At 43.9% G+C, this 27,604-nt stretch overlaps 1 protein-coding gene across 1 annotated transcript in view; it reads left to right on the top strand.

Annotated features, from left to right (window-relative positions):
- PAPPA2 (pappalysin 2) overlaps nt 1-13,274 on the top strand; it is a gene marked incomplete at both ends in the record, with an annotated part of 252,769 nt that extends 239,495 nt beyond the window's left edge. Inside the window, 2 exons of the mRNA XM_080698352.1 lie at nt 10,080-10,178; nt 13,200-13,274. Of these exons, the coding sequence (XP_080554478.1) occupies nt 10,080-10,178; nt 13,200-13,274 (174 nt within the window). The remainder of the gene's footprint in view (nt 1-10,079; nt 10,179-13,199) is intronic.
- Between the last annotated feature and the right edge of the window lie 14,330 nt (nt 13,275-27,604).

Genomic DNA, 27,604 nt, shown 5'->3' with positions numbered 1-27,604 from the left:
CTGCAATCCTCCTACCTCAAACTCCCGAGATTGCAGGCATGTGCCACTGTGCTTGTCTTTAGATATGTCTCATGCATTTTTGGAACACTGACTTTCCCTCAGATGGAAGGTGGCTACCTCACACCAATCGATGGGTGATTGGACCAGAAGTACAACACTGAGAAGTGATGAAGAATATTGCTAATAGCTGACCATGCTGCTGGAGACAGCATATGCATGCCAGGATGCCTAGAACACAAGGAAACAGGCAGTGGCATCACCTCCTGCCAGCAGATTCATCCTGTCACAGTTCCAGTCCTCAGCCTTTTCATCTATAAGATGAGCATGATAATGGCACCGAGCTCATTGGGCTATTATGAGGATTCAGTAAGATCAGGTGTGCAGGCCTCGCAGGGTACCACATATAAAACAAAAAGATAGTGCTTTGCTTTGGCAGGATGGTTTGTAGTTTGTAAAACAAATTTTACCATTAGCTTTGCTCCTTATGCCTGAAAGTGCCAAAAAATTGTGTGTCCATATAAAATCTAAGCATATGTTGTATGTTATACACCTATAATTATATATTACCAATCAGTCTTGTAGTACTAGGGATTGAATGTAGGGGTGATCTACCTCATCTTTTTGTTTTACTTTGAAATAAGGTCTCACAGTTACCAAGGATAGCCTCAGATTTGCAATCCTCTTATCATAGCCTTTCAAGTACTGAGATTATAGGTGTATGCCACAGTGCCTGGTTTATATCTTACTAATTATTATTCACATAGGCAACTTCTCCACATGCAAGAGAAGAAATATCCATATGTTTATGTGTATATATCAATACACTCATATATATGCATATGGACACATATATGTATTGAGTATATACGAAGAACACGGGAGAGAACAAGTGTTGTGAGCTGCATTCCACGAACACCTGCAAGACTCAAAGGGTGGTAGCTGTAGGTCCACTTGAGCGCGGCCCGCTCCTCCTGGGAACAGCAGCTGTGGCATCAGAATGGGCAAAGACCTTGGCAACCGCTTTAGTTTTCTTAGACAACTCTTGAAGCCTAGGAGGCTCTCCTTCCTCCTCAAAGTTTGTCTGAGAGCTTGATTGCTGAGAAAGAGGAGAGAAAAAAGAGGGGAGAGCTGGAAAGAAAGAGGGAGAATGAAGAAAAATGGAAAGAAAAAACTAAAGACACTCAACAAATAGCAGGAAGGCCAAGAAAACTATTTAGTCCAAACAATGAATCCTGTTGTTTCCCCCCACAGTCCATTTCCCAGTCACCCTGGGTTGGCCGGGCAGCACGGGGAGCCAAGCGATGCCCGGCTGCCTGGCATGTGTGTGTGTGCGGGGCTGGGGTTAGGCAGAGGAAGGGGGTGAGCACACATGTCAGAGGTGGACTGGAATGTTCCGGGGGCCAGCTCAGGTCGGCCTCAACCTCCCAGGAGCGGAAGGTTGGCCCAGGCAGAGGGAAGTGGAGGCTGGAAGTCCTCGCAGCACCCCGTAGGAGAGTAGCGCCCTCGGTCTCCTCCCACGGCCACATGCTTTCTTGTCTCCCAGCTGCAGGTTTTCTAGCTCTGCCTTAGACCTGTGTCTTGTGCTCCCCTCGCAAGAGCTTTGTGAGCTCTTGAGCAGGGCAACCACCACCCAACATTGCAGTCATACAGGGCGTGGCCTGGCAAGACAGCGGTCAGGGACCCAGGGAGCAAGGGCTGGGGAGTGGCCACCTCAGAGGTGGCTGAAGGGCAGGCGCCAAAAGATCCTGCGCACTCGGCAAGGTGCCCGCAGTGGCCTGAAATTCTCCGGTTTCATTTGCACTTGTTGGAATCCTTTATATCGGTTTTTCGGAGTCTCCTGAGAGCCAGGCAGTGTGGCACATCCCTGAAGTTCCAGTGCTGGGGAGACACCAGAAGAGAAGACAAGCTGGCTGCAGTGGCCTGCCAGTCTGCTCGGTTTTGTCTGAATCTTTAGTTTTGGTCTCTAGTGAGTGCACCTATACATGGAGGGTCATGCTGAGCTATTTTTAGGTGACATTTCAGGGTCAGTAATTGATAGTAAAAACAAATATGTAAGGAGCCAAGGGAAGAGAATAGGGAAAGGTGACTGCATCTTGGAGAAAGGCAAGAAGAGTGGAGAACAAACTGTCCTCACTTCTTAGTGCACAGAGTTGGCTCCAGGGAGAGTCCAGTAAAGCCCCCCCATGAAGCATTCATTAGGCAGCAACTGTGAGATGTGGGTACTGTGCCAGTGCTCAGGGTTTGGTGCCAAAGGGAGGAGGCAAGGACAGAAAGGAGTCACACCGGAGAACAGCGGCCTCTTTGTCCCTGCAGAGCTGGAACCTCCTGTTCGGTCTCCATCTCTGATCTGAGACACAGTAGGTTGGTTCCAATAAGCTACAGAGCAAACAGAAATGTCCCCAAACAATTGTTCAGCCGTTGCTCTTTTATAGAAGAAAGCCAAGGCCAGACAGGAGACCTTGTAGGCTACTGGGCCATCCTGCTGTGGAGACAAGACAAAGGAAGGCATGATAACAAACAGGCCTTCCAGCCTCGTGAGACTCCAGTGAGGTGTGATGGCAGGTCCTGATTAAGTCTCTTGACTGCACACCACGAGCCTTGGTTCTCTGGGGACCAGAGGTCAGTCTGCCTGGAGATCTACCGCTGCCACTCCCGGACAGCATTTAAGAAGCATCGCTCTGTTGTTCCAGAAAGAGGGAGCATGAGGTCACCATCAAATCAGACTCTGAGAGCAAAGGATGGAGACTTGTTGATATAAAATCTGGGCTGAGTACATAGGAGGAACTGGGCTTGATTTAAAGGGGCATCACTTGGAGGACAGCAGCAACCTAGATGGGAGAGAGGGAAAAGGGTGTTTGTAGGGTTTAGGGCATCAGATTGGGGCTTGATGCAGGACCAAGGAGCAACCCTGAGTGATTATGATGTTCTGTGAAAAGAACAAAGCTGGTGTTGCTGGGAGTGAAGCCTGGGAGCTCCCATGGCCCACAAGGTCCAGCATGTAGTTTTGGTGTCAGGTGGGAAGGGATACAGGGATGGAAGGGACTGAACACTTTACCCTTGGTGAAACCTCTGGGTCATGAGAAGGCCAGGTCACATTCATCTCAGTGACAGCGGCTCTGGACGGAAAGGCAGAAGGAAATCTTGTAAGAATGGCGTCGATTTTATGGGACTCTGCAGAGTGACATGCTATTCTCTTGTCTCTATACTGGAGATGCAGGCTCACCTGAGCTGATATATATATTTTTTTCCAGTATACACACATGCAGCCTCCACCTGAACACTCCCCTCCCTGTGTTTGTTCTAACTCCATCCATCCCCGCCTTGGAGAGGGCGAGGGCCCCTCACGCAGGTCACACTGGGCCAAGTGGGGAGCAGGCTGGTGTGTGTTGGGATGTAAGGTGTCTGATGTGTTTGGCTGTGGGGCGTTCTGGGCAGCTAAATGAAAGGGACAGTGAGGAGATTCTTTTTTACTGGAAAGTCAGATGCAGAGAGTCTCCTCGCCTTCCTGTTTTCCTGTGGCATGTGTCTAGGAGGAGGTATTTGTGATGGTTTGGGGTTTTTTAGAAGCTAAGATACCCAGTCACCACTATGGTTTTGAGGACTGCCCTAGTTTTTGGAAGCCAGGAGGGCCTCTCCTGGTGTTCTGACATATCCCAGACCCATCTCCCATGTCCGCTGACCGTCACTACTTTACAGATGAGACAGGCATAAGAGCATCCATGGTTTTGATTCTAAAGAGTTTTGAAGTGTTTCTGCCCAGAGCCTCTATGCGGGAAGTTACTCGCTACCCTACGATGGTTCAGGCAGCTGTAGCCTTCCCAACTTCCTTCATAAAATGGATTTGTGGCCGGGCATGGTGGTACACACTTATAATCCCTTTTAGACATATACCTGTCTCTCTTTCTCAACTCTAGTATCTATAGTACTTATGTTTATAATAAGAAAAGAGGGGCTGTATACAAGTCAGTGGGTGTGCACCGGCATACTATGCACTGGGCCCTGTATTCCATCCCCAGCATTGGGGAAAAATAAGTAAATATAATGAGAAAAGAAAATTACTAGATAACCCTAATGGTAGACCTGAGTCTAAGTTATGTGATTCTTATAAAGCCACACACCTAGCAAAATTTCTAAGCAGTGGAAGATTAGTGGACAGGAGGGGTCTGGCCACACAGTATGCCAAGAAAATATAGTTAACCTTTCACTTCAAAATAAGACAACTGATTAATTTATTTACTAAAAAATAATCCTGTGTTAGTCACCACACGAGTGGCTGGGACTATAGAGACTATTAAATTCTGAGCCTTTGATGAAGCATTCAGAGTCTGGAGTTCTATAATGCATATGCATGAACTACACCACAGTAACTCAGAGGCCGGAAGCACTCTGGATCCAGGAAGCCGGATGAGATTTTCCAAAAGAGGTTGTAGCTAAGAAAACTACTCTTTCTCAATCTGCTCCAAGGTATCTATTTTAATTTCACTTTTTCCGAAAGGATTGTAGCAAGCCCACAAACATGACATCATCGGAAGCCTCTCATCTCAAGGTGGGGGCACTGGAGGAATGGGGCAGCTCCACTTCCTCCTTCCCTCAGATGACTGGAGTGAGCAAGAGAACACCTGGCTTTGGCAATCCAGGGCCCAGAAATAAGTGCTTCTGAGTTGCAGGCATCTGTCAGTATGGTCCAGCACATTTGCTTCCTCCTAGGGATATTAGTCTCTAGGGAAATGCAGGTCTACCCAGCCCCAAGGCCCAGAGGACTTAGAGTCCCAGCTAGCTTATTTTGAGTGAACATTAACCCACAACTGAGAAAAAGAAAAGTGAGGTTGTGAGGGTCTAGAGGGGTTGGGATTATATATATATAGGATACTGCCTTCCTCTCTGTGTTGGATCACTGGGGTTGCTTTGTTATTAAGGCCCTACTGTAGAGGTTCCAAAGGATTCATATTGTTCTGTGTTCCCCATAAATTAAAAGGTAAATGGAATCATCAGAGTGGTAGTATGGTATAGAAGAGAGAATATCAAATCAGGAATCAAGAGACCAGGCAGTGCCGAGGGGTTAGGCCGGTGCTGGGGCCAGCTAGGCCGGGATCGGAGCCTGCCGAGGGGTTAGGCCGGTGCCGGGGCCAGTGAGGCCACGATCGGGGCCTCCCACGAGGCAAGGCCGGTGCTGGAGCCAGTGAGGTTGGGATCAGAGTCCTCCAGGTGGCCAGGCCACTACTGGGGCCATCAAGAGTGAGATCGGAACTTGCAGTGCGGCATGCACAGAGAAATATCACAGAAAATAAAAACCAGATTCTTCCCCTAATTAGCAAAACTAGGAGGAAAGGGGTAAAAGGAGGAGGCCGAGTTGTAGAAAGGGCCCTATAGAGAACCAATTAAGGTGACCAATCAGAGGGGAGGGGATGGGGGAGGATGGAACCTCTTTAAAACTCAGGAGGTACGTAAACAAATGTATCAAAGATAATCACCAATCAAGCATGGGATCGAGGGAGGGGGAGGGAATGGGATAGGGAGTGGATGAGGGCTAATTGGATGATGTGTGCTTGTATATCCTCTCAAGTCTTGTATTCCAATGTGATGTATGATTACAATGCACCAAAAAAAAAAAAAAAGACCAGGCAGCTTGGACATAGTAAGAAGAACCGTGGTGTCTTAGTCTGCTTTGTGCTGCAGTAACAGAGGCTGGGTAATAAATGATAATGAGCAGAATCTTACTGGGCCACTTTCCTGGAGGCTTGGAAGCCCAAGGCCAACAGATAAGCACCTGGCATGGGTCTTCTTGCTGCTCCCTCTCATGACGGAAGAGCAGCAGGGGGAGGGGGGAGGAACAAACGGGGGCCAAACCTGTATTTGTATAAAGAACCCTCTTCTGCAAAAATGACATTAATCTACTCACTAGGGCCTCATCCTCCTGGCCAACTCACCTCTTAAAGGTCCCACCCCTTACTATCGTTTCAGAAGTAATTGCATTTCAACATGAGTTTGGGAGGGCCAGGTGTTCAAACCATAGTACAGGGGGCGAGAAGAAGGCAAACCAGGCAAGATGTCATCATTCAGGGAAGAGCCAAAGAAAAAAAGTTGTGCAGAATCGTGCTCACCTGGACATGAAATCTTCTGCTTCCAGGGCTCTGCCTTTTAAAAAGGGCTTCTTTGGAGCCTGATGCAGACTAGTCAATATGAAAGAATGGATGTGGGGCTGCTTTCTCACTTACATAGCCTGGAAAGTGTGTTGAGAAATAATATGGAGAGAGAAAACAGTACTTAGCACCAGGAAAAAAAAAAGTTCACTTAACATCTTCTCCTGGTCTAAAACACTTCCCCAAATAATAAAACAGGATTCTACCCCATGTCTTACCCTCAGGGAAGGATATAGTCTTCATTGGATGAGATCCCAGCCTCTAAGCTCAGAGCAGAAGGCCCGAAGTTCATACTGCCTTCCTGAAACATACATGCAGTCCAGAGTTCTTTACCAAGCTGTAGAAGAAAAATTCCCTTAATGATTCAAATACAGGAGGTAATGAGCTGATCAGTCAAAGTTTGTAGAACTATCCCTGGAAATGGGTAGACTCTGTGATAAGCAGGAAGATCCCCTTGTTCTTGTATAGTTCTCCCAGACTCCTCCTCCCTTCAGAATCCTCCAGCCATAAACTCCTTTCCATAGGGGCTAGAAGTAGCCAATCCAATCCCTGTAAGTGCATCCCCCACCTCCAAACCTGAGCTGGTGTTTCTCTCCCATTCACATCCCAACACACTGAACTAGCACACTGAGCTCAAGGTGCTTGCAGCCTGTTTCTACAGGGGCTAAACCATCTTTAATTATCTCCACGTCTCTAGTACAGTGCCTGGCACATAGCGCTATGGAATAAAGAATGTTGAGAGACTGAATGAATGGCTGCAACCACAGACAACAGAGCCACCATCTCTGGCTCATTCCATGACAGAGGAGCTTTAAAGGGGGAATGGCCACTGAGCAAGAAGGGGCTGAACTCGTCCATTATAAGAAACCCTCTCCTGCAATAGCAGCACTAATACTTAAAGAAGGGACTCTTTGCTTTGGGGAGGTTTCCAACATGGTGCAGGGAGCCTAGACTGACAGACTGTCCTCTTAGTGTACCATCACTCACGTGCGGTCATTTGTTTGTCCAGCTGCACTTCCTGGAACACGGCTAACCTCAGGCATCTGGCAAGACAAGCCTTCCTGTAACCGCGAAAATAGGTATCATAAAGCTTATATGAGATAAGAAGGGTTACTCAGGCTGTCTCTCAGATTTAAGTATTTACTTGAGCTCTAATTATGAGGGCTCGATTTTCTGCCACAAAGATAAGTCATATGTTAAGTGTGTGTGTGTGTGTGTGTGTGTGTGTGTGTGTGTGACATCCAATAAAGGGGAAGAACCTTTCTACACTGTGAAAATAATAAATGTGTATGCTAGTGACTGTATCCTATTCCTGGTTAAAGGCAGGTAAACAGGGATTATTCTAAAGATTTTTTTCCTTTTTCAAATAAAAATGAAAAGGTGAGCCATAAAGGATTATGATTCGGGTATTTTAAAAATGCACTTATCTAGACCACTTCATTTGCTGATGTGATGGCATAAACTAATCATAGTTATGAGTGATAAAATTCATCAGTGTATATCTAGTGTGCCCAGAAACTAAGCCCAGTGTCCCTACCCCTTGTACAAGTTTCCTTCAGGAAGAATGATGTCTGATTCTGACACTTTACAGCTATTGAGATTAAAGTCTCCAGTTCTGCATCCAGTCTTGAGATGCTTTCAGTCTTTGAGTCATTAGTCATTTCTCCCTTTCCTATTTTTCCATTATAACTTTGGACTCAGGCTGTCAAGCTTCCCAGGCACATGTTGCCATAGGAGACTCTATTTGTTGAGGGTGGAGTGGTTGTTTTTGGCAGGTTGGGGGAGGAGCAATTAATTCTAATAGGTATGTAGGACATCAAACACTTGGGTATTTCCAGCCTTTTTCTCTGAATTTCTGCTTCTTTTTATAAATTTCCTTCACTTCCCAGATGACCCTTTAAGAACAGAAAAAAAGGAACTTCTGGAAACTATTTGGAGCCATTGTAACAGAAGTCTAGTGAGACCCCCAAAGCCCACCTATGCCATTACTGCTCTCTTCAACATACCTTCCCCTGTGTTCTTGAGATGAAAAATTGTCTGTGGTAAAGCTTTGGCAAAGAGAGATTTCCTGAGCTTCTTTACTAAACCTATCCAAAAGTATAGATTGTTCTTATGAAAAGAAAGATATCTTTAGACCTACCTTTAATTCTCCATTATGAAGAACATCCTTCTATGTGTAAGACAAGTATTTTGGGTGCTTTTTGGATTTTTATAGACAATTACATGGAAAAGAGAAAGGGAAAAAAAGGAACAGATTAAGCTTTGCCAATGAATCAGTAAAGGCTGGAGGAAAAGTAACAGATGTAGTGCTAGATGAGTAAAGTATACTCCAAATGCTTGAAAAAGAAAAGGAATGCTCTGGGGAATCTCAGGAGATATTTGGGCCTGCTGGAAGGATTCAAAAGCATCCATACGTGTTAAGGATGCACTCATTGTATTTTGACTCTGATTACTTGGCTGCAGTTTTGGACTCGAGTCCTGATTGTATAGCTATGAAGCCAGAGCGCCTGGCTCCAGTGTTGAAGACAAACACTCATCTCAGGATCTTTTATCCTAGTGAGGCCTGTGTCTAAAACAATTCATTCTCACTTCCTGCTCTCAACTGACATTGCTGTGCAGCTGTGCAACAGCTGTTGAGTTCCACCCCACAAGTAGCAGCTTTTTAGGGGTTGGCAAACTGCTATACATCTGGAATGAGATGTTCAGATGACCTTGGGACCCCATAGCATAAATCAAAACATTGAAGTAATAACTTGGATGAGCTCGTTCTGATGTAACACAATGGCTGAAAATTATTTAATGGCCATTTCTGAGTTGAGTGATCTGTCTCATCAAAGCACAGTGAAACAGGGAATGATAAAAGGCCTTCTATTTGACATTAAGCAGAGTGGGGGGGTAGACAAAGCAATTTGATCATGTAAACTGGGAGATGACCTTAGAATTCCAGGATTTGGGGACCCATGAAGTTTAAGCTTAAGATTTTCCCTGAGGCTTTACAGTTGGGCAGGAGCTCAAGGTGGTGAGCAGCTGATATGCCTGAGTAGGTGGGTGGCTGATGTGCCCTCCAAGGTGCGGCAGTGTACACTTCCCTCCAGAGGTGGTTCTCTGGGGAAACACTGTATTGGGCTGCTGAATTACTTTTAACCACTTGTTGCTGTTCTTATCACACATTCCCTTTTGGGGTGAAACACTCCATTAAATCTGGTTTCTTCTGGGCCCCTTTCCCACTTTGGTTCCTGTTAACTTGCAGCAGTAACAAGAGTGAATAGAAGCAGTTTCAATTTCTCTAACCCTGTGCCTTGCTGCTGATCAGCCAGTGGCAGTGCATGGTGTTCTCGGTGCTAGGATCTTTGCACTCTGGAGAGATGTAACTCGGTCTTCATAGCACCAAGAGACTACAATAGTTTCTCTGTTCCAGTCTTCAGTGCACCAGGAAAGAGGCTGGAAGTGAAACTTGAGAAGGGGTACAAAGCCAGGATGTGTGACATCTAATTCCAAACTAAGCTTGACCATGGTTGTATGACCCTGGGTGATGCTAATCATCTCTATGTATGCCTGTTCCCTCAATGATAAAGTGGGACTTTTAAAATAAATTCTGACTAATACACAGACTTTTAGTGATGCTCAACAAACTTAAAATGTTTGAAACTGTAACCTACTATACTATGAAGACCTGGTATTATAAAAAAGGCAAGAAAGTTTGCCAATGAGTTTAATGTCCCGTTCTAGATTTTGGAGTAAGCCAGGAGCAGGACTGCAAGAGAAATTTGACAGTCACTCAGGCCCAGTGGTCTTATCTCAAGGTTTTTAACTTCTAGAAAATGCAACTTGCCCTTGGTACTCAGACTCTCTCTGGAGTTCTATGGACCGGGCTGGAGGTGGGGTGGGTGGGAGACCTGGTGAATCAACACTGTGACACTAATGCCAACCTCCCTACAGCCTTTCCAAGCAGATGGTTGGTGTGATACCATCAACAACCGAGCCTACTGCCACTATGATGGTGGAGACTGCTGCTCCTCCACGCTCTCCTCCAAGAAGGTAAGTGAGCACACCTGGGAGTGGACAGAGAGGCAGAGACTCCAGGAAGAAAGGCAGATTCCTAGGCTCACTCCCTCTCATGGTGCATCAGATTTGGATTTTACTCACTAGTCAAGAGAGAACTACTGTGGGCAAACACTGGAGGCTCAAAAGTGAGACAGTGGTGTTTTGTGTACGGTTTTGCATAGTGGTGTTTTGTAGAGGTTCTCAGAAAACACTCGTTTCCTAAATGGTCCATCTACTGACCTATCCAAAAAGCAGTGGCCTTTGCTACTGAAATTCTTCTTCTTTCTCATCACTGCCCAGGAAACCTTTCAACAGGCAGGGAAAATAATTGTCTCCACCCCTTGAGCATGCTGGAGTACCAATGAAGTGCTATCTAGGTATTATTCATCTTCACAATTAAATAGTCTTACATGGTGTCCTGCAGTTATATTGTGGGCACATGTTGAGTTGCCACACGCTCTCTGGAGCACTCTCTGGACTGTACCCTAGCAGTAATCCTTTTCTTCATGCCTGAGTAGGTGGGTGGCTGATGTGTCTATTATTCTTATTATCCCTACTATCCTTGTTATTATTATTACCCCTATTATTCTTGGCTCTGTTAAATTAGCAGATAGGCTTGCAGTATGTCTATAAAATTAAATAGAGTAAAATTTTGTAATAATATGGGTAAAAATCCAAGTGTTCCAAAGATATTTGAAGCTAGTGGGCCAATTCAATGAATCAGAAACATGCAGATGTTATTTTCTTCCTTGTATGTGTCTCCACAATAAAGCCACCCCCACCAGGATCACTTATCTGCAAACCTAAACACAACATCCTTTTTTTTGCTAGTATTTCCTGACCACTCACTGTGTGCCAGGCACTATTCTCTTCACTTACGTGAATTTACTTATTTAATGCAGAACACTTAGTGGCTCATCACATCTCTATTTAATTTGGCCCTCTCTTGCCCTAAAAACCAATAAATCCTCAACTAAGAGAAACAGATCAAGAGCTTGGACCACAGGTCAGAAATCAAGCCAGCTAATTTCTTTTCTCACTTATGAAAATAACTGGTCAAGGGGCCCATCTGCATACGGGAAGGCCTGATCACTTATGAGGAAAGCAAGCAATTCTCTCTTCTTCCCACACTCTGCAGACCTAGGATTTGATTTGTCTTTAATGGATCCCAGTGTCTATGGTCAACATACACATGAATCAACATTGTAAAGGCACATTGTCCCTCTGTTGACTACTAAATCACATTTCAGTTCATATGCACAAACATGCTGGGAAATTCCCCCAAACAACCCCACCCATCCTCCAGTCTACTTGTCCGATCACCAAGGGTACTCTTGGTGTACAGAGTACTAAGAGTAGCATTGTTTGTGATATGCCTGTCTATATTTATCCAATTTAATTGTCAATGCCCGAGGGGTAGAATATGTGCAACTTTCACATCATGTTTCCAAAATGCTCACTTCTCTTCAATGCTAGTTATGGACACTCAAAAACTGATGCATTATCTGTGAATAAGAGTACAAACAGGAAGATGATAACTTCTGCTGGACCATCTCTGGCATGAGAGAGGACAGTTACATAGGAGGAAGTAATACAGTCACAAAAAAAAGGAAGGAAGGTGCAGCATTTCACCAAGACAGATCACATCCTGGGCTCAAAAACAAAACATTGTGCTTAAGAAAAGGTCAAAGATGCTCCTAATGCCCTGAGGACATTGAGAAATAGAAGTCAGAAAACTAGTTTTGGGGGCCACCAAGAACATATGCATGTATGTCATTGTCAACATGATTTACATTATGATGTGAGACTATAATACCCCAATAAAAGCACAAAAAAGAAAACGAGTTTAAAGAACCATGTTATCCATATAGCTTTGTCATTACTCTAAGTCATACAATCTCTGCCCTTCATCTCTGCCCTTCCTTGTAAAAAGAAATATGCTCACATTTACCTTTCCTACTTTATGTGAAAGTAACACATAAACAGCAAAAAAAACCACAATAATACTAGACATTAATGCTAATAACAGAAGTAGTCCTGATAGTAATTATATGTGTCTGGCCATATATAAATGTCATATAGCCATCCATTTATTTAAATCACACAAATACTCTTTTTTGTAGATTCTGCTGTCCTTCTCACTTTATGTATCAAGAAAGTGAAACAAGCCAGGCATGGTTGTGGCGCACACTTGTAATCCCAGCATTTGGAAGGCTGAGACAGGAGGATTGCAGTTCAGAGCCAGCCAACCTCAGCTAATTAGTGAGGCTATTTACCTGTTGCAAATTAAGAAAAAAATAGGACTGGGGGTGTAGGTCAAAGGTAGAATACCCCTGGGTTCCATCCCCAGTACTGAAAATAAAAGAAAGAAAGAAAAAGGAAAGAAAGTAAAGCAAGGAAGGGCAGTGTCTTAGTCAACATTCTCATAGCTAAAATCTAAAAGACTGACCACATAACTTAGAGGAAGATTTATTTGCTCACAGTTTTCTATTGAGATTCTGGGGTTCAGTCCATGTGAGGCCAGGGGATTTCAGGACATGGTGGAGGAAACCACCATGGATTTCAGAACATGGTAGAGAGAAGGAGAGTGCAAGACTTCATTCTCACATCATAGAGGCCAGAAGCGACATAGTAAGTATGGGGAGGAGGAACCTATATAATCCCCAAGGTTATCGCTCAGCAAACCCAGCTCCTCCAGCCACGCCTGACCATCCCAGGCCACCACTTCGATGAATCCATTACAGTGGATTTATTCCCTCCTGGGATTACAGCCCTCATGACTCTATTACATCAACTCCAACCACCAATTTAAGAGCCCTCCAGCGGCTATTCTATATCTATCTGAGGTCAACTTGGCCAAAATGGTGTGGTGTGTAAGTGAAAGACTGGGTGTTCATTCCAGGTCTATGGTGGCAACACTTCCTCCAGGACCAAGCAAGGAGAGTGAAAGCCCGGAGGAAAGTGTGAAGCTTGGCACAAAAAATGGGTTATTTCAACTTCTCTTTATTCCCCCAGGTCATCCCATTTGCTGCTGACTGCGACCTGGATGAGTGCACCTGCCGAGACCCCAAGGCAGAAGAAAATCAGTAGCTGGAACCTCGGGCCAGTCCATCCCTCCTTTGGCCAGAGGCAGCCAGAGAGAGAGGCTTCCACAAGAGGACACAAAGGGCGAATGAGAAAGAAGGAAGGTCATGAAACAGAGGAAGGAGAGAGTATAAACGAGCTTATAAGAAAACAAGGGGACATTCAGAGGCATCAACTAATGTACCAAGTAGCCCAAATCAGGGAGAATTGTAGACAAAGGTTTCTTTAACATGGCAATTGATTAAAAGAGGAAGAGAAACATGATAAGCAAGGACCCTCTTCCCCATCTGTATTTTTCCCAAGCCCGTCTCACCTGCTCTGCTCCTCGCTCTGCACCCTATCAGCTACTCAGCCCCAACAAATACATAACCTGGAATCAAAATACTAGAAGAGAAGTTGCCAGGGACTCTCTGTTAATACCCATTTCAGATGGATTGTCATCTTTTAGGGCTTGAAAACTAGAAACTGGCCCTTTCCATTTTTTGTGTAGTCTCTCTTGAATAATGAAGTTAGTTATTAATTCTTTATAAGTATTTAAACATAATTATATAAATATATTATATATTATATTTTTTGCTGTTTACTTAGCTGAAAATTATTCATTGTTCCACACATGCTGCTGTGAAGTTTGTGTCCAAAATGGATGCTGAGGCTCTGAGGATAGAAACATAGGTTTTTCTGCCATCTTTGATGTGCAAGGATTGGCAGATTGAGGGGGGGTGTGGAGGAGAGAGAGATTACTTGGAATTCTGGATGCTGGCATGTCAGCTAAACATCTTTTATGACCTGGGAGGTGGGCCCACTTGAAGGAGATGGATTTTGAAATTGTAACAGTAACAGACATGGGCAGGTAGATGTGAGTACCCATTGGTGATTGGTCCAGGAGAAGACCCTGATTCCTAAATATCTACCAAAAAAAGAAAAAAGAAACAGAAAAAAGAATCAGAAAGTGCTAGTTTTTCTCCACTTTTCAGAAGTATCGATTGGAGTTGGTGAAGCTCAGGATTTTTTCCACTTCCATCTATGCTTATCCCGATTGTGGCTGTCAACCAACCAAGCAGTTAGCAAATTAGTCTTGGTGCTCAGTCCCTGAACACCAGGATCATAAGAACTCACACACGGTTCATACTTGACCCCTGGTCTCACTTCTTGTTAGAAATCCCCACGCCTAGTCATCAGTCACAGCCACATCACCAGTTGTTGGTTTATGGGGCGTGGGGGTGGGGGACATTTAGAAAATGACAAAGAGGAAAGTTGGGAAGAAATGAAAGAACAGGCGGGATGGAGGAGCCATAGGGGGCCATAGAGAGGTGAGAGATCAGGCAGAACAGGCCTGCAAGCCAGGGATGAAATGAGGCAAGGAGACTGGGCCCTTGCTCTAAGCCTCCAGAGAAGGCCAAAGTGGATTCCTAGAACAGTACAGAATCTGAGATGATTCTTTTCAAACCTGATGCATAAAATCCATGACCTGGAGATTTTCACTTGGACAAGTAATGGAATACATGGAGCGAGGGTGACACTCTGTGGGGAGAAAGAAGAATTTCAACTATTTAGGGTCCATTTTGTCATCTTCCTCTTTCCTTCAACAGATGGACTGCACATGAAATGACCGCATTAATCCCGCCTCTGTTGACACTCCAGCCTAACCTCTTTTGCACGTGGTCTAATTTAATGATGTTTTCTTTTAATACTATCTGGATCAAGCAGTCTGAGAGAAAAAGAGTAGGGAGCCAATCTCTATTCCATACCTAGTCTTACCTTAAGGAAGGGCCATGAGCCTGGTTTCCCTCAGACAAGAGTTTCTTGAAGTTTCTTTTCAAGTGGATATTGAGAACAGACAAAGCTCAGAAGTCCACAGTGGTATTTCCACATCATCTTCTCTTTGCTCTGACCAGTATTTTTATCCTTCCAATCAACACCAGAACTATGTCTTTGCACAAAAGAAAAGGAAAGCTTACAAATGATATCATGTAAAAAGGCACAGTAATCTGGAGTGGAAAATGAGGATATGGTATATGCATATGGTATACACATAAATATGATGTGCACATATTCATCCATGGGTTTGTGGGAAGAAGGCAGCACGGTCATTGGGAAAGAGCAGATCCGGGTTCACCCATCTCCAAATTCCTTGTCCTCTCTCTTTCCAGCATTAATGAAACTATAGCCTAAATACAATTCATTGTCCAGGTCTCCCTTACTACATCTCGGAAGACAATATTTCTGGGATTCTGATAGATTTTAATATGAGAAGAGCAGTGGAAAAGTTGAGATTTTTTCATTTAAAAATGACAACAAATAATAATAGCTTATGAAATTATTTTCTTGGAGAAAATGCCCAAATTTGGGGACATGTGTTGAGCTCTGCTTTGTGCCATCTGCCTGAGTTAAAGGCAAAGCCATCATTATCCCAGGCCTTACCCAGCTGGGGAAGCCTGCTGCTCCTCACCAGAAACATGGAGTTGGTGGCTCATGCCAACCTGCATCTGTGCTCCTCAGAGTAATGGTGAGAACATGTCTGTTCCATACTTTGTTTTAAAATATTTTGTTTTTGATTGGCCACATGTATAATTGAGCACTGCCCTGTGGAAGTAAGAGGAGTTCCTAGAAAGTATGAAAATCCCCTAGGCTGAAGCCTGCCCAGCCATAATCAGATATGGACATTATAGGTGGCAGCTTCTCCCAGTCCTCATTCTTGGATCCTAGTGGTCTGAGCACCTGAGGTCACTGGCAAAGTCAAAGCACTAAGATCCCATGATCCCAGATTCCTGGGACTACACTTATACTTACTCCATTTTCTGCCCTTCCTGCTACTCTTAGGTCCCCACACATATGGTCATGAAGGGCCTTTCTCAGAGACTCTGCTGACTGTTTCTTTGTTTCAAAGTCACTTCTCTGTTTCTTCTTTCTCCTAGTAACTAGGGGCTCTGGTGTCCACCTTGCCCAGGGCTGGCTGACCCTAGTGACTAGCATGCCAGCCTCCAATCAGAGAGACAGAGGGAGGAGAAGCCAGAGTGAGGCAAATGGACAGATCACAGCAAGAAAGGAAGTAAACATTTTTCCTGATGCTGTTCTGCTCTTTCCTCCACTGGGCTCCTTGGACGTGGCTCTTCCTCTACTCCGAGCGATCACTAGTGAGGGTGTCAGCACCCAAGGGAATAGTTTGATTGAAAACACAGTGAAAGGAGCTGATCTACTGTATTGTAACGTAAAACAGCTACAGCCAGTTATTTTGTAAGATTATAAGATGTTCATTAAAAAATCAGCACACAAAATGTGAAGTGCCTTCGGTGTAATTCTTCGTTGAAATCATTCCATCACTTCTGAATCACTTTCCACTGGCTTGTGCCAGGTCCAGACATCAGTCCATTGGTTCATGGGTTGATTGACTATTCCTTTCAGTCATCTGAAAACTATTTTTAAGTAAATAAACTGTGTAAGGAAAATAAACATGAGAATGTGCAAGAAGAGGTGACATATGAAAGTAGAATATGCAGTGGGCATGCCAAGTGCCTTGGGAAACTGTGAAGAGATGCCTAAGGAGGACCGACAGTTCAGAGGGAAGAGGCGTCACCCTTGGATACCAAAGGTAGGTAGCATTTGAAGGATAAATTGTGAAAGGTGCATATGATTTAACAGGCAATAATGGGGGAGAGTGAAGAACAGGATTCAAGATGTGGGAATAGGACTGGGAAGAGCTGTTCATTGTTTTATTCACCAAGGAATCCTGCTTAGCTGGAAGGTGGGACTGAGTTATCCTGCACCATGCATTCAGTGGACACAATCTTATTTTATTCACACAACAGTTCTGCAAATCACATATTCTTGCTTCGCCTGTGAGAAATCTAAGCACCAGACAGGAGAAGAAAGCTCTTTCATGTCACATGACTAAGTGAGGTGGGGAGGGGGAGAGAAGAACTTCGGTGATGACCCCTTTACAACCTGTGACCATCATCATCACCGACAGAAAGAAAGGTAAGCCTAGGAGGAGCAGGCTTGCAGGTAAAGAATATGTCTGTTTGTTTTATAAACTGGGTTTGAGGGCCAGGTAGATAACTAGTTGGACGTGTTATATGTTATATATAACAGTGTTTGGCTTCCTGGAGGAGGCGTCTGCATCAGGAACCAGCTTGATCAATTCTCAGGCTATGCCAGACACCACCTAGCTTCTTGAACTGAGTAGTGTCTCAGAATACCCATCATCCATTTGGGAAGACTTGCAGAATAAATAGTTGTAAATAGGAGCTTGGAACTTTGGAAAGAGGTTTGTGGTTGGAAATAAACATTTTACAATGAAAAGAATATTACTTCACATATTCTCTAATAGTTTACAAAGTGCTTTCATCTGCTTTATGGCTACCCATGGGCTAGGCGAAGCAAGAATAGTTTTGTTATGGTTTTGTTCCTCCGTTTTACAGATGAAAAAAATTGAGTATCAGAGAGGTTATTGAAAAGTTTAAATTCATCTAGCTAAGTACAAGTTGGGATAGAAATCCAGATTTTCTGCCCTCAGATATATGTTTTCTGCCACACCATATTTAGCCCATGGTGCCTAAGAGTGAGCCCAAAACCCAGTTGATTGGGAACTTTCACGTCTTTCTACCTGTTACAAGGTACTCATGGTATCCTGTGGCTTTCTTGATATATGAAGCTATTTCATCTCCTGCCTGTTGTCCTTGGTAGTACATAGTTGGATAACCAAAGGTAACCCTTCTTGAGCACCCTTCCAGGGCCCTCTTCTCATGCCAGACCCTGAGAATGAGAGGTCCCCTGGCACATGCCAGTCAGGACAGCTGGACATAGACATCTGGCAGGGCTGCCTTCTCCTTAATAGCTTCCTCAGGGAGAATGCTACATGGAGACTTTGGACCTCTGATTTCCATTGACTGACAAACTGAAATGACGTCCTGAGTCACGCAGAAGCTGGGAGACACACTATGCCCAGATCCAGGCCATCCAGTGGAAGGGCAGCTCTGGGTTCGGGGTGTGGGGACTGAGGAGTGAGCAGGTCTCACATTTAAAAATGGCTCGAGGGCATCTCCAGGACAGGTTTTGGGTCAACTCTTTTTATGCCAGCCCAGAAAGACCACTGATCCCAGACACCTGATATTCCATAGGTTTCCCAATGTTTGGCCCAGAAGAAAAGTGGGATGAGTCTCTCATATCCCATAATGATTTATGCCCACAAAACCTTCTACATGTACCTTGGGCATTTGTTCTAGAAAAATAGGAGACTAGTTTAGAGAATAGATGGTTATTCTCAGATCTCTCATGGTCTGAGCCTGCCTGGGTTTCAGTGTACATTTTCAGAACCCAGCCTGGTGGTCAATGTCCTCAGGTATGTGTGATTTGTTACACTCACCTTATTGCTGGCAATTTATTTTTGTGTGTGTCCCTGATCCTGCCCCTAAATCTTTAGGTTACATTGCCAAGTGTTCAAACTGGTATAGCAATGGCAAAGTGTGTTCTTAAAACAGTCTAATCTGGTTAGCGTTTCACATGAATATAATAAAAAAAATTGCTGAGCTCTGAATGATAGTTTAGTCTAACAGCAAGAGTTCTGAATAACTGCAATTGGCTAATTTTTTTCAAATCAAATTTTCTTCTAAAGATAATTTAATATAGTCAATCTTCCTTTTCTTTGTCCACATGAAAGTCACTTATTCAAATACAAAAAATAAAAGTAAATAAAGGGAGAGTGTTGACTTTTTAATGATTACCAATCATGTTGTATCAATTTGCTTTTTCTGTTAGGTAACTGCTATCTAAAGGCAGTTGCCTGTTTACAAATGTTTATAAACATACAAGTCACATATTGAAATCTCACAAAAGGCTGTCAAGTTAGAAAATTCCCCCATTCTACAATTTATGTGCAACTCAAAGTGTTTTCTAAATAGCAAGCCAAGTTGTGGTAGGGCACGAATAACTTCTAAGTAATGACTGTGTTGGTAGTGAACCAACAGCTATTAGAATGACCTGTAAGAAAGTTCCTACAGCTTTAGAAATATTCAGGTGGCCACATGCTGGGGAATGTTACTCATTAGCTCAGTGCTGCTCAAGTCTTCTCTGCTCGTGGTACCTTCTCTGCCACAGGGGAGCTGAGGACAAGACAACTCTGTAGGGATCTTGTAAGTCAATGTGTGAGATTTATTGGTGACTTAAAATCCATAGGCAGAGGCATAGTAATGGTCCATTCAAGAATGGACACCCAAGCTTTCATACCTGACACGTTTAAATTCAAATTCTGGCTTCAATACTACCTAGATGGTTGTCTAGTTATTGAATCTTTTTTAAACCCTAATTTCCTAGATACCTATCTTTGCAGTATTAAACCCAGTGCCTAGATAATGTCAGGAGACAGGGGTTAAGAAAAGAGTGATGAAACTGATGCATATAGAAGATTCTCTCAAGAAATCTGAAGGTGGAGAAGAGCGGACCACCTTTATATAGATTTTCAGCCCCTTCAGATTCTCAAGCACTGTGCTTGACATCAGGGGGTTTCTGAGATATGAGCCATCATTAGTTTATTCTCAGGCCAGTTGGAGCAGATGGAGACTCCTACGTGGTTTAGCTGCCAGGAGATGTTCTAGCCCACTGATTCAGAGAGAAGCAAAATGGATTTGTAGGGCAATAGTGGTAAAGCCCGGCACTGAGAAAAAGGAAGCAGGCTGAGGGAGAATTTGGGGAGCTGAAAAAAACTTCTCTAAACTCAGTTGGAGGCTACCTGGAAAGTTGTATTAGCTATGTGGAATGGTGGTTGTTTCCTGCAAAAGATAACTGAATCACTGAATTTATCCAGTTTGTAGGAAAGCACTGTCCAATTTCTACTATGACATAAATGTTTTATAGTTGCATTGTTGATGGTAATGGCCACTAGGAACATGTTGCTATAGAGCCTTTAAAATGTGACTAATGAGCTGGGCGTGGTGGCAGATGCTTGTAATCCCAGCATTAGGGAGGCAGAGACCGGAGGATCGCGATTCACGGACAGCCTCAGCTACGACTTAGTGATGCCCTTCGCAACTCAGTGAGACCCTGTTTCAATCATAAAAAGGACTAAAAAATGGGGTTGGAGGTGTAGCTCAGAGGTAGCATGCCCCTGGGTTCCATCCCAGTACCAAAAAAAAAAAAAAAAAAAAAAAACAAGTGTGACTAGTGAGACAGAAGAATTGTTTTTAAAATTTTACTTAATTCTAATAATTTAAATGTACATAGCCATGTGAGCTAATGGCCACCATATTAGACAGCACAGCTCTAGAATATTACATACAGGTATAATCCAATTTAGTGTTTGTATATGTGTGCACACATGTGTGTGTCCATACAAGTCCGCATGTATGGAGGAGGAGGAAGAGGAAGTAATGTGTTGTGTATGTGTGTATGTATACTGGGGGTTGAGCCCAGGGGTATTCTATCTCCAAGCTACACCCCTAGCCATTTTTAATTTTTTTTTTTGAAACAGGGTCTTACAGGTTTCTAATAGTTTGGTTAAGTTGCTGGGGTTGGTCTTTTTTTTTTTTTTTTTTTTTTGCGGGTCTGGGGATGGAACCCAGGGGCATTCGACCGAGTTACACCCACCCCTGCCCTATGTTTTATTCTTTATTTTGAAACCGGGTCTCACTGAGTTGCAGAGGGCCTCACTAAGTAGCTGAGGTTGCCCACGAACCCAATCCTCCAGTCTCGGCCTCCCAAATGCTGGGATTACAAGGGTGTGCCACCATGCCCAGCTGGGGTTGGTCTTGAACCTGCAATCTTTTTGTCTCAGCCTCCCAAGTAGTGGGATGACAGGTATGCACTACCACACCCATTTTATGTAATGTTTTAAACATATTAGGGAGCCAAGTCCTCTCGGGGGAATCAGTGAGTCAAATAAAAAAGGGTTGCCATTTTGAAAAATTGGACAGAGACTGAGGAACACTGAAACAGTTAACATGAATGAGACACCAGAGATGGGAAGAGAGGCACAAAGAAGTCCACGGAGGCCCAGGCAGGAAGTGGCGAGCTAAATTGGACCCAGTAGTCTGGCTGTAGGTTCTGTGTATGAACCACCTTGCATCCCAGGAGGCTCCTTTTCCTGAGAAACCACACACGCAAGGTGCAGTGCTTCCATTTGCGGGTTCTCACACTTGGAGGGACCCCAAAGACCATAATATTCACTGTGGTCTTTCCTTCAGTGAGTTGTCCTACCTGTGAATCGGTCTGGTCTAGAATGAAGGAACTCACTGTGTCCCAAAGCTGCGCATTTTATATTTGGCTTTCTCTGGTCTTAGGGAGGCAAAAACCCTACAGAGTCGGTGCTATCATTGTTGTAGTCAATACATCTTTATTGACTATGTAGTAAATTTGTATTAACTATGATGTGCCAGGCAGGTAGGGACACAATGGTGAGTAGTACAGACCAAGACTCTGTCCTCAAGGAGCTTGGAGAGAAGCTGAAGGAGACAGAGGCTGCGCTCACAAACACATACGTCAGCTGGCAAAGAAAATAATGTACGGGAATAGGGTGAAGAGAGGCCAAGCCTGCGATGCTAGTGTATAGGGAAGGTCTGTGAATGCCCGTGTGTGAGTGTGTGTGTGAGTGTGTGTGAGTGTGTTGCTGGGAATTGAAATCAGGGGCATTCTACCACTGAGCTATGTACCCAGCCCTATTTTTTAAATTTTGAAACAGGGTTGCTATGTTGCTGAGGCCAGCCTCAAACATGTGATCCTTCTGTACTGGCCTCCCAAGTACTGTGACTACCAACCAGCATGTGCCACCAGGCCTAGTGTGAATGCTTTCTGAAGATGTAAAGGAAGCGAGGGTCCAGCAAGGCCAGGACAGAGGAGGGAGTGGGCTGGGCACAGGAAGAGCAAGTGTGAGGGGAAGGCATGCTGGAGGGTCTTAGCCTTGGAAGTGGCTCTGCCTTTTGCTCACACACCGGCTTCTCTACACTCACACACAAGCCCTGTATCACCTTCCTCCTCCCCCTCACAACCATCCCCGGCTTTGTAATTACCTTGCTCCCCCCACCCCACCTGCACCATCTTCTAGACTGACCACAGTGACATCTCCAAGCAAGTCCCCTCTCCTGCTTCTTCCCCCTCCAGCCCTTCCTGGCTCATGGAATCCAGGTCATTCCTCTAAAATTGATCCCTTGTGGAGTAAGGGTTGCTTGGAAAGTGAGTTCACCGTGTGCCCTAAACATCTAACTAGTCTCAGCACAGCAGGCCTTAGACACTGAGCTGCCACTGTGACTTGTGAACATGCTCTCCAGGGCCCTGGAGGGCTGCCCCTGCCCTGAGAGCCCCCACAGTGGTCCTCGCCTTTCCCCAGTGGGGCTCCTCCTTCCTGTCTCCAGGTGCCATATGTCCTGCTCATTTTTTCAGCTGTGTCTCACACCCCAAATTCATGATGCTCTTCTTCATCCCTCTATTGACAATATTTATTGCTTCTATGAGCCCTTATTTCTCTCTGTTTGTATGATTAATAAACTTGACTAGTTTTTTTCCAGCAGCGCCCCCCCCCCCGCCCCACTATGCAACTGTGAACTCTTTGAAAGCAAATGAGCTCAGGGCTCTACTAAGTTTCTTATTAGAAAAAGTGTATATATATATATATATATATATATATATATATATATATATATACACACACACACACATATATATATATGTGCACACACAACACACACATACATATAATGCACATGATTAAGTGCTCTATGAACTTTTGGCTATGCTTTGAATATAATTTCATTCAAAACTGTGCATGTTCCAGTTTGAGGTCCCGTATTAAGCAGTTAGAATGTAACCCTGATTCCAAGTATTAAAGGAGGGAAGATTTTCATTAAAACGATGTCAGCAAGACAGTGTAATTTACTCTGTATTTCAGAAGGTCACGCTAATGCCAGAATATGTCCCAGGGCTCTGTCTGGGCGCATGCTTAGTAAGGAGCAATCCACACACAAGCACAGTAATTTTGAGTTAAACAGTTTGCTGTCAGGGGGTGAAGAGGGCCCAGCTGTGCTCATGGCTTGGGTAGAAGAACACAGGTTCTCTCTAGGTATAAGTCATGTTCCCAGAGGTACCACAGCATCTATTTCAGGCCTTGACTCTTGACTCTCATAAGGTGATGTTTTGGTAGACCTCCCAGGCACCTATGTATTCATGTGAACTCATTCAGGTAGAATAAACGTTAGAATTAAGACCTAGTTTGGGATCCTAGCTTGAGCAGATGCTTAAATCTTTTAGGGCCCATTTTTAAAGTCAGGGATTAGTTGAAGTTTGTGGGGTTGTTTGGCACATTTAAAGAGGGAGCGAGAGTAGCCCTTGAAATCATCAGGAACATAGAGTGTCCCAGATGAGTTCTTATCCTGTAGTATAGCTGAAGTTCAATAAATAACTTTTTAAAAAGTATGTCAGCAAATATTTGTGAATGAACAGATTTTCTTTCTTCTTTTTCAGTGAAGTGCCTTACATCACCCTCCTAGCACTTTACTTACTTAAAACGTCATTTCGTTTCCAGTTTTCACTCATGCAACATTTCCAACAAGAGGTTCTTCTATGCTAATGATGGATTGGGGTTAGACGAAATAGGAGAAAAAGAAAATTGAGTCTAGAGAAAGTAAGTTAAGTGGCAAAGACCCGGAGGCCAAGTCAAAAGCAGGTTCTGGCAATACCAGTCTTCCAGGCTTTCAGAGAGCTCCAGCCTCCTTCCTTGTAGGCGACAGGCCAAAGTTGAGGCTCCTAGCAGGTTCTCTATGAACCTCTGGCTACTGAACTTCATCTAATCAGTGGCTTCTGGCTCAGTGTCCGCCTTGACCTCGGGTTCCCTGCACTCACTTGTCCCTGCCCTACACTGTCTGGTGGCCCAGCCTTTCCTGGCTCCAGCATCTTCGCAGGCCTTAATCCACTGCTGTCCACACTCCATCACTAACTCAAATCTCTGTGATGGAACTGTGAAAGCCTTGAGGTCCCAGGTGCCTGAATACCACCTCTGAGAAGGGCAGGTGGCAAAGGGGAACGGCAGATGCCAACTTCTGCAGGGAAGGATTTTCAAAGTGCCTCCTTGTACCTGAAAAATGTCAGGCTCGGAGTCCGGGGGAAAGAAACCGTTTGTAGATCCAAGCTCCTTGGCTCTTTGAGGACGTCTCCAAATTTCCTACCCTATTTTGTGGCTGGTGGTAGGAAAAGCTTCACTGGGAGGCCTGCTTGTCTTTTCCATCCCTGTCTTCATCCTGAGCATTCCTGAGAGGTACAGGCAGTCCCTGCTAGTGTCCTGGCCCTCACTGCAGGAAGGAATGCAGCTACTTTCAGACATTCCAGTTGCTGCTCAAACCCAGTGGCACTTCATTAAGTCCTGAGCCACACCCTCTCCTCTGAGTGTTTGCTGCTTTGTAATGGCAACCAAATACCCTTTCTTTAAGTCTGCCTCCTCCTCCTGCGGCACTCCAGTCAGGCCCATCACTAACACCTCTTTTGTGGGTCCCCTCCCAGCTCTTCCTAGTTGCCAAGGGACACTGAGGTAACAGGGTGAGGATCAAAACATCTTCCCCGCCTGATACCCAAACATGAGGCTGCATGAGGGTCAAAGGACTGAAGTGCAGTAACTCGCCTTCATTGTCAAGAGTTACTGCGGAGCTGAGCAAGGTGCAGCATGCCTGTAATCCCAGTACCTGGGAAGCTGAGACGGGAGGACTGAAAGTTCAAAGCCAGTCCCAGCAACTTGGCAAGACCCTATTTCAAAAAGAAAATATTGGTGCACTCTAATCCTTCATCTTGATGCAGTTCAGCAATGATGGAGGTGTACGTGCACACAGCACTGGCTAAGCACCCCCTTCCCACCCGCTCCCTCTCGCTCTACACCCTCCGGTGCTCAATGCAGTGATTATGAATGTACATCAGGTCCATTGAAATATTTTCCTCCTCAAGTCTTCCTCTGCTCCTCATCTCAGGTCCCTTAGTTCATTCCAGGAAGGTTTCTCCTCCTTCGCTGGAGTCCCTCCTGTGTCCCAGTCCTCTCGAGTTCCTGCATATGAGGGAGAACATCTTCCCTTTCACTTTTCGGGACTGACTAATATCACTTAGAATCATATTCTTCAGTTCCATCTATTTCCCTGTAAGTGGCATAATTTTGTTCTTCTTTATGGCTGAGTAGAATTTCATTGTATATATATTTCATATCTTTGTAATCCATTCATCTGTTGATAAATATCTTGGCTGGTTTCATAGTTTGGCAGTTACAAATTATGCAGCTATAAGCATATTATAATGGTAGTATAGTTTCAATTCCTTTGGGTAGATACCCAGGCGTAAGAGAGCTGGGTCATATGGTAGGTTCAGTTTAATTTTTCTGAGGACTCTCCACACTGTTTTCCATTTTAGCTACACTAATTTTCAGTCCCACCAATAATATATTATAGTTCCTATTTATCCTAATCTTTGCCAGCATTTATTATTGTTTTTAATGATTACCATTCTAATTGGGGTTAGGGAAAATCTTGGGGTAGTTTTGATTTCTACCTCTCAGATTGCTAATGATGTTGGACATTATTTCACATATTTATTGGTCATTTGTATCTTTTTCTTTTGTGAATTGTCTATGTAATTTACTTACCCATTTTTTGATTGGGTCATTTGTTTTTTGTTGGTAAGTTTCTTGAGTTCTTTGTGTATCTTAGATATTAGCCCTCTATTTTTTTTTCTTTTAAAAATTTTTTTTATTGGTGCATTGTAGTCATACATCTTAATGGCGTACAAGATCACAGTAGAGATATACATGCACACATCACTCATTTCTCGTTCTCCTCTTCTAGGGATGACACTCTTCCCCTTCTCCACCCCCGACACACCCCAGACACAACCCCCACCCCTTTCCATCCTTGACTCTTCTGGAAATCAACACATGGGTACAACATAAAGGACTCTGTCACTTGCCTCTCACTTAAAGGCTTGGGTTTTTCATAACCAGCCACAGAGATGTCAGGAAGAATCTATCTGCCGTGCACCACTGTTCAGGTTCCACTGTGCCACAGGAGTCCATCTAAGGGGTCAGCGTTTGCATTGAAGGAATAGTCTGTCTTTCATTCAATCAGTTCTCTCTTGAGGTTCTTGATAGTTTCTTTTGCTGAACAGAAGCTCTTTAGTTTAATACAATCCCAAGTATTAATTCTTCTTTTAATTTCTTTTTTAATTTTTTTATGGGTCTGCAGATAGAACCCAGGGTCATTCGTCCTCCAAGCTACACCCCCTGCCCTAATTTTTGATTCTTTATTTTGAAACCGGGTCTCAATGAGCTGCAGAGGGCTTCACTAAGTAGCTGAGACTGTCCATGAACTGTGATCCTCCGATCTCAGTCTCCCGAATGCTGGGATTACAAGCGTGCATCACCACGGCCGGCTTGTTTTAATTTCTTATGCCTTTCATCTTACTTAGAAAGTTTTTTACCCATGCTTATGTGTTGGAGTGTTGGGTCTATTTCCTCTTTAAGTAACTCCAAAATCACTGTCTAATTTCCAGGTCTTTGATCTATCCCAAACTCACTCTTGTATAGGGTAAAAAGTGGGATTTATTTATATTTTTCTGCATATGTATAACCAGCTTTGCCAACACTATTTATTGAAAAGGACATCTTTTTGGCCCTTTTGCAAATATCAATTAGCTGTAAATGTGTGGATTTGTTTCCGAATTTTCTCTTCCATTGATCTATGTGTCTGCTTTTGTGACAGTACCATGCTCTTGTTATTACTATGGCTCCATAGTAGTTTGTGATGCCTCCTGTATGGTTTTATTGCTGAGAATTATTTTTTGCTATTCTGGATCTTTTGATATTCCATATAAATTTAAGGACTGACGTTTTTAGATCCTTGAAGAATGACCATGGTATTTTAATAGAAATTTCGTTGAATCTGTAGATAATTCTTGGTAAGACAGCCATTTTGATGATATATATTCTGTGTATTCAAGACCATAGAGATCCTTCCATCTTCTAAGATCTTCTCAATTTCCTTTTTTAATGTTTTGTAATTTTCATTGTAGAGGTATTTTATCTCCTTGGTTAGATTTAGTTCTAAATATTTTTAAAAAATAAGTAAAATGGCTGGGTGTGTTGGTGCACGCTTGTAATCCCAGCGCTTGGGAGGCGGAGACAGGAGGATCGCGCAGGTTCAGAGCCTGCCGTGCATTGGCTTAAGAGACCCTGTTTCCAAATAAAACAGTATAAAATAGGTCTGGAAGTGTATCCCAGAGGTATAAGGGTTTCTAGGAACCCCAGTACCACCAAAATAATAAATAAATAAATAAATAAATAAATAAATAAATAAATAAATAAATGGCTTGGGGTGTAGCTCAGAGGTATG

Source organism: Muscardinus avellanarius (assembly GCF_963383645.1).
Source record: "Muscardinus avellanarius genome assembly, chromosome: 7".
NCBI classification, from domain to species: Eukaryota; Metazoa; Chordata; class Mammalia; order Rodentia; family Gliridae; genus Muscardinus; species Muscardinus avellanarius.
This window is presented reverse-complemented; position numbering and strand designations above follow the sequence as displayed.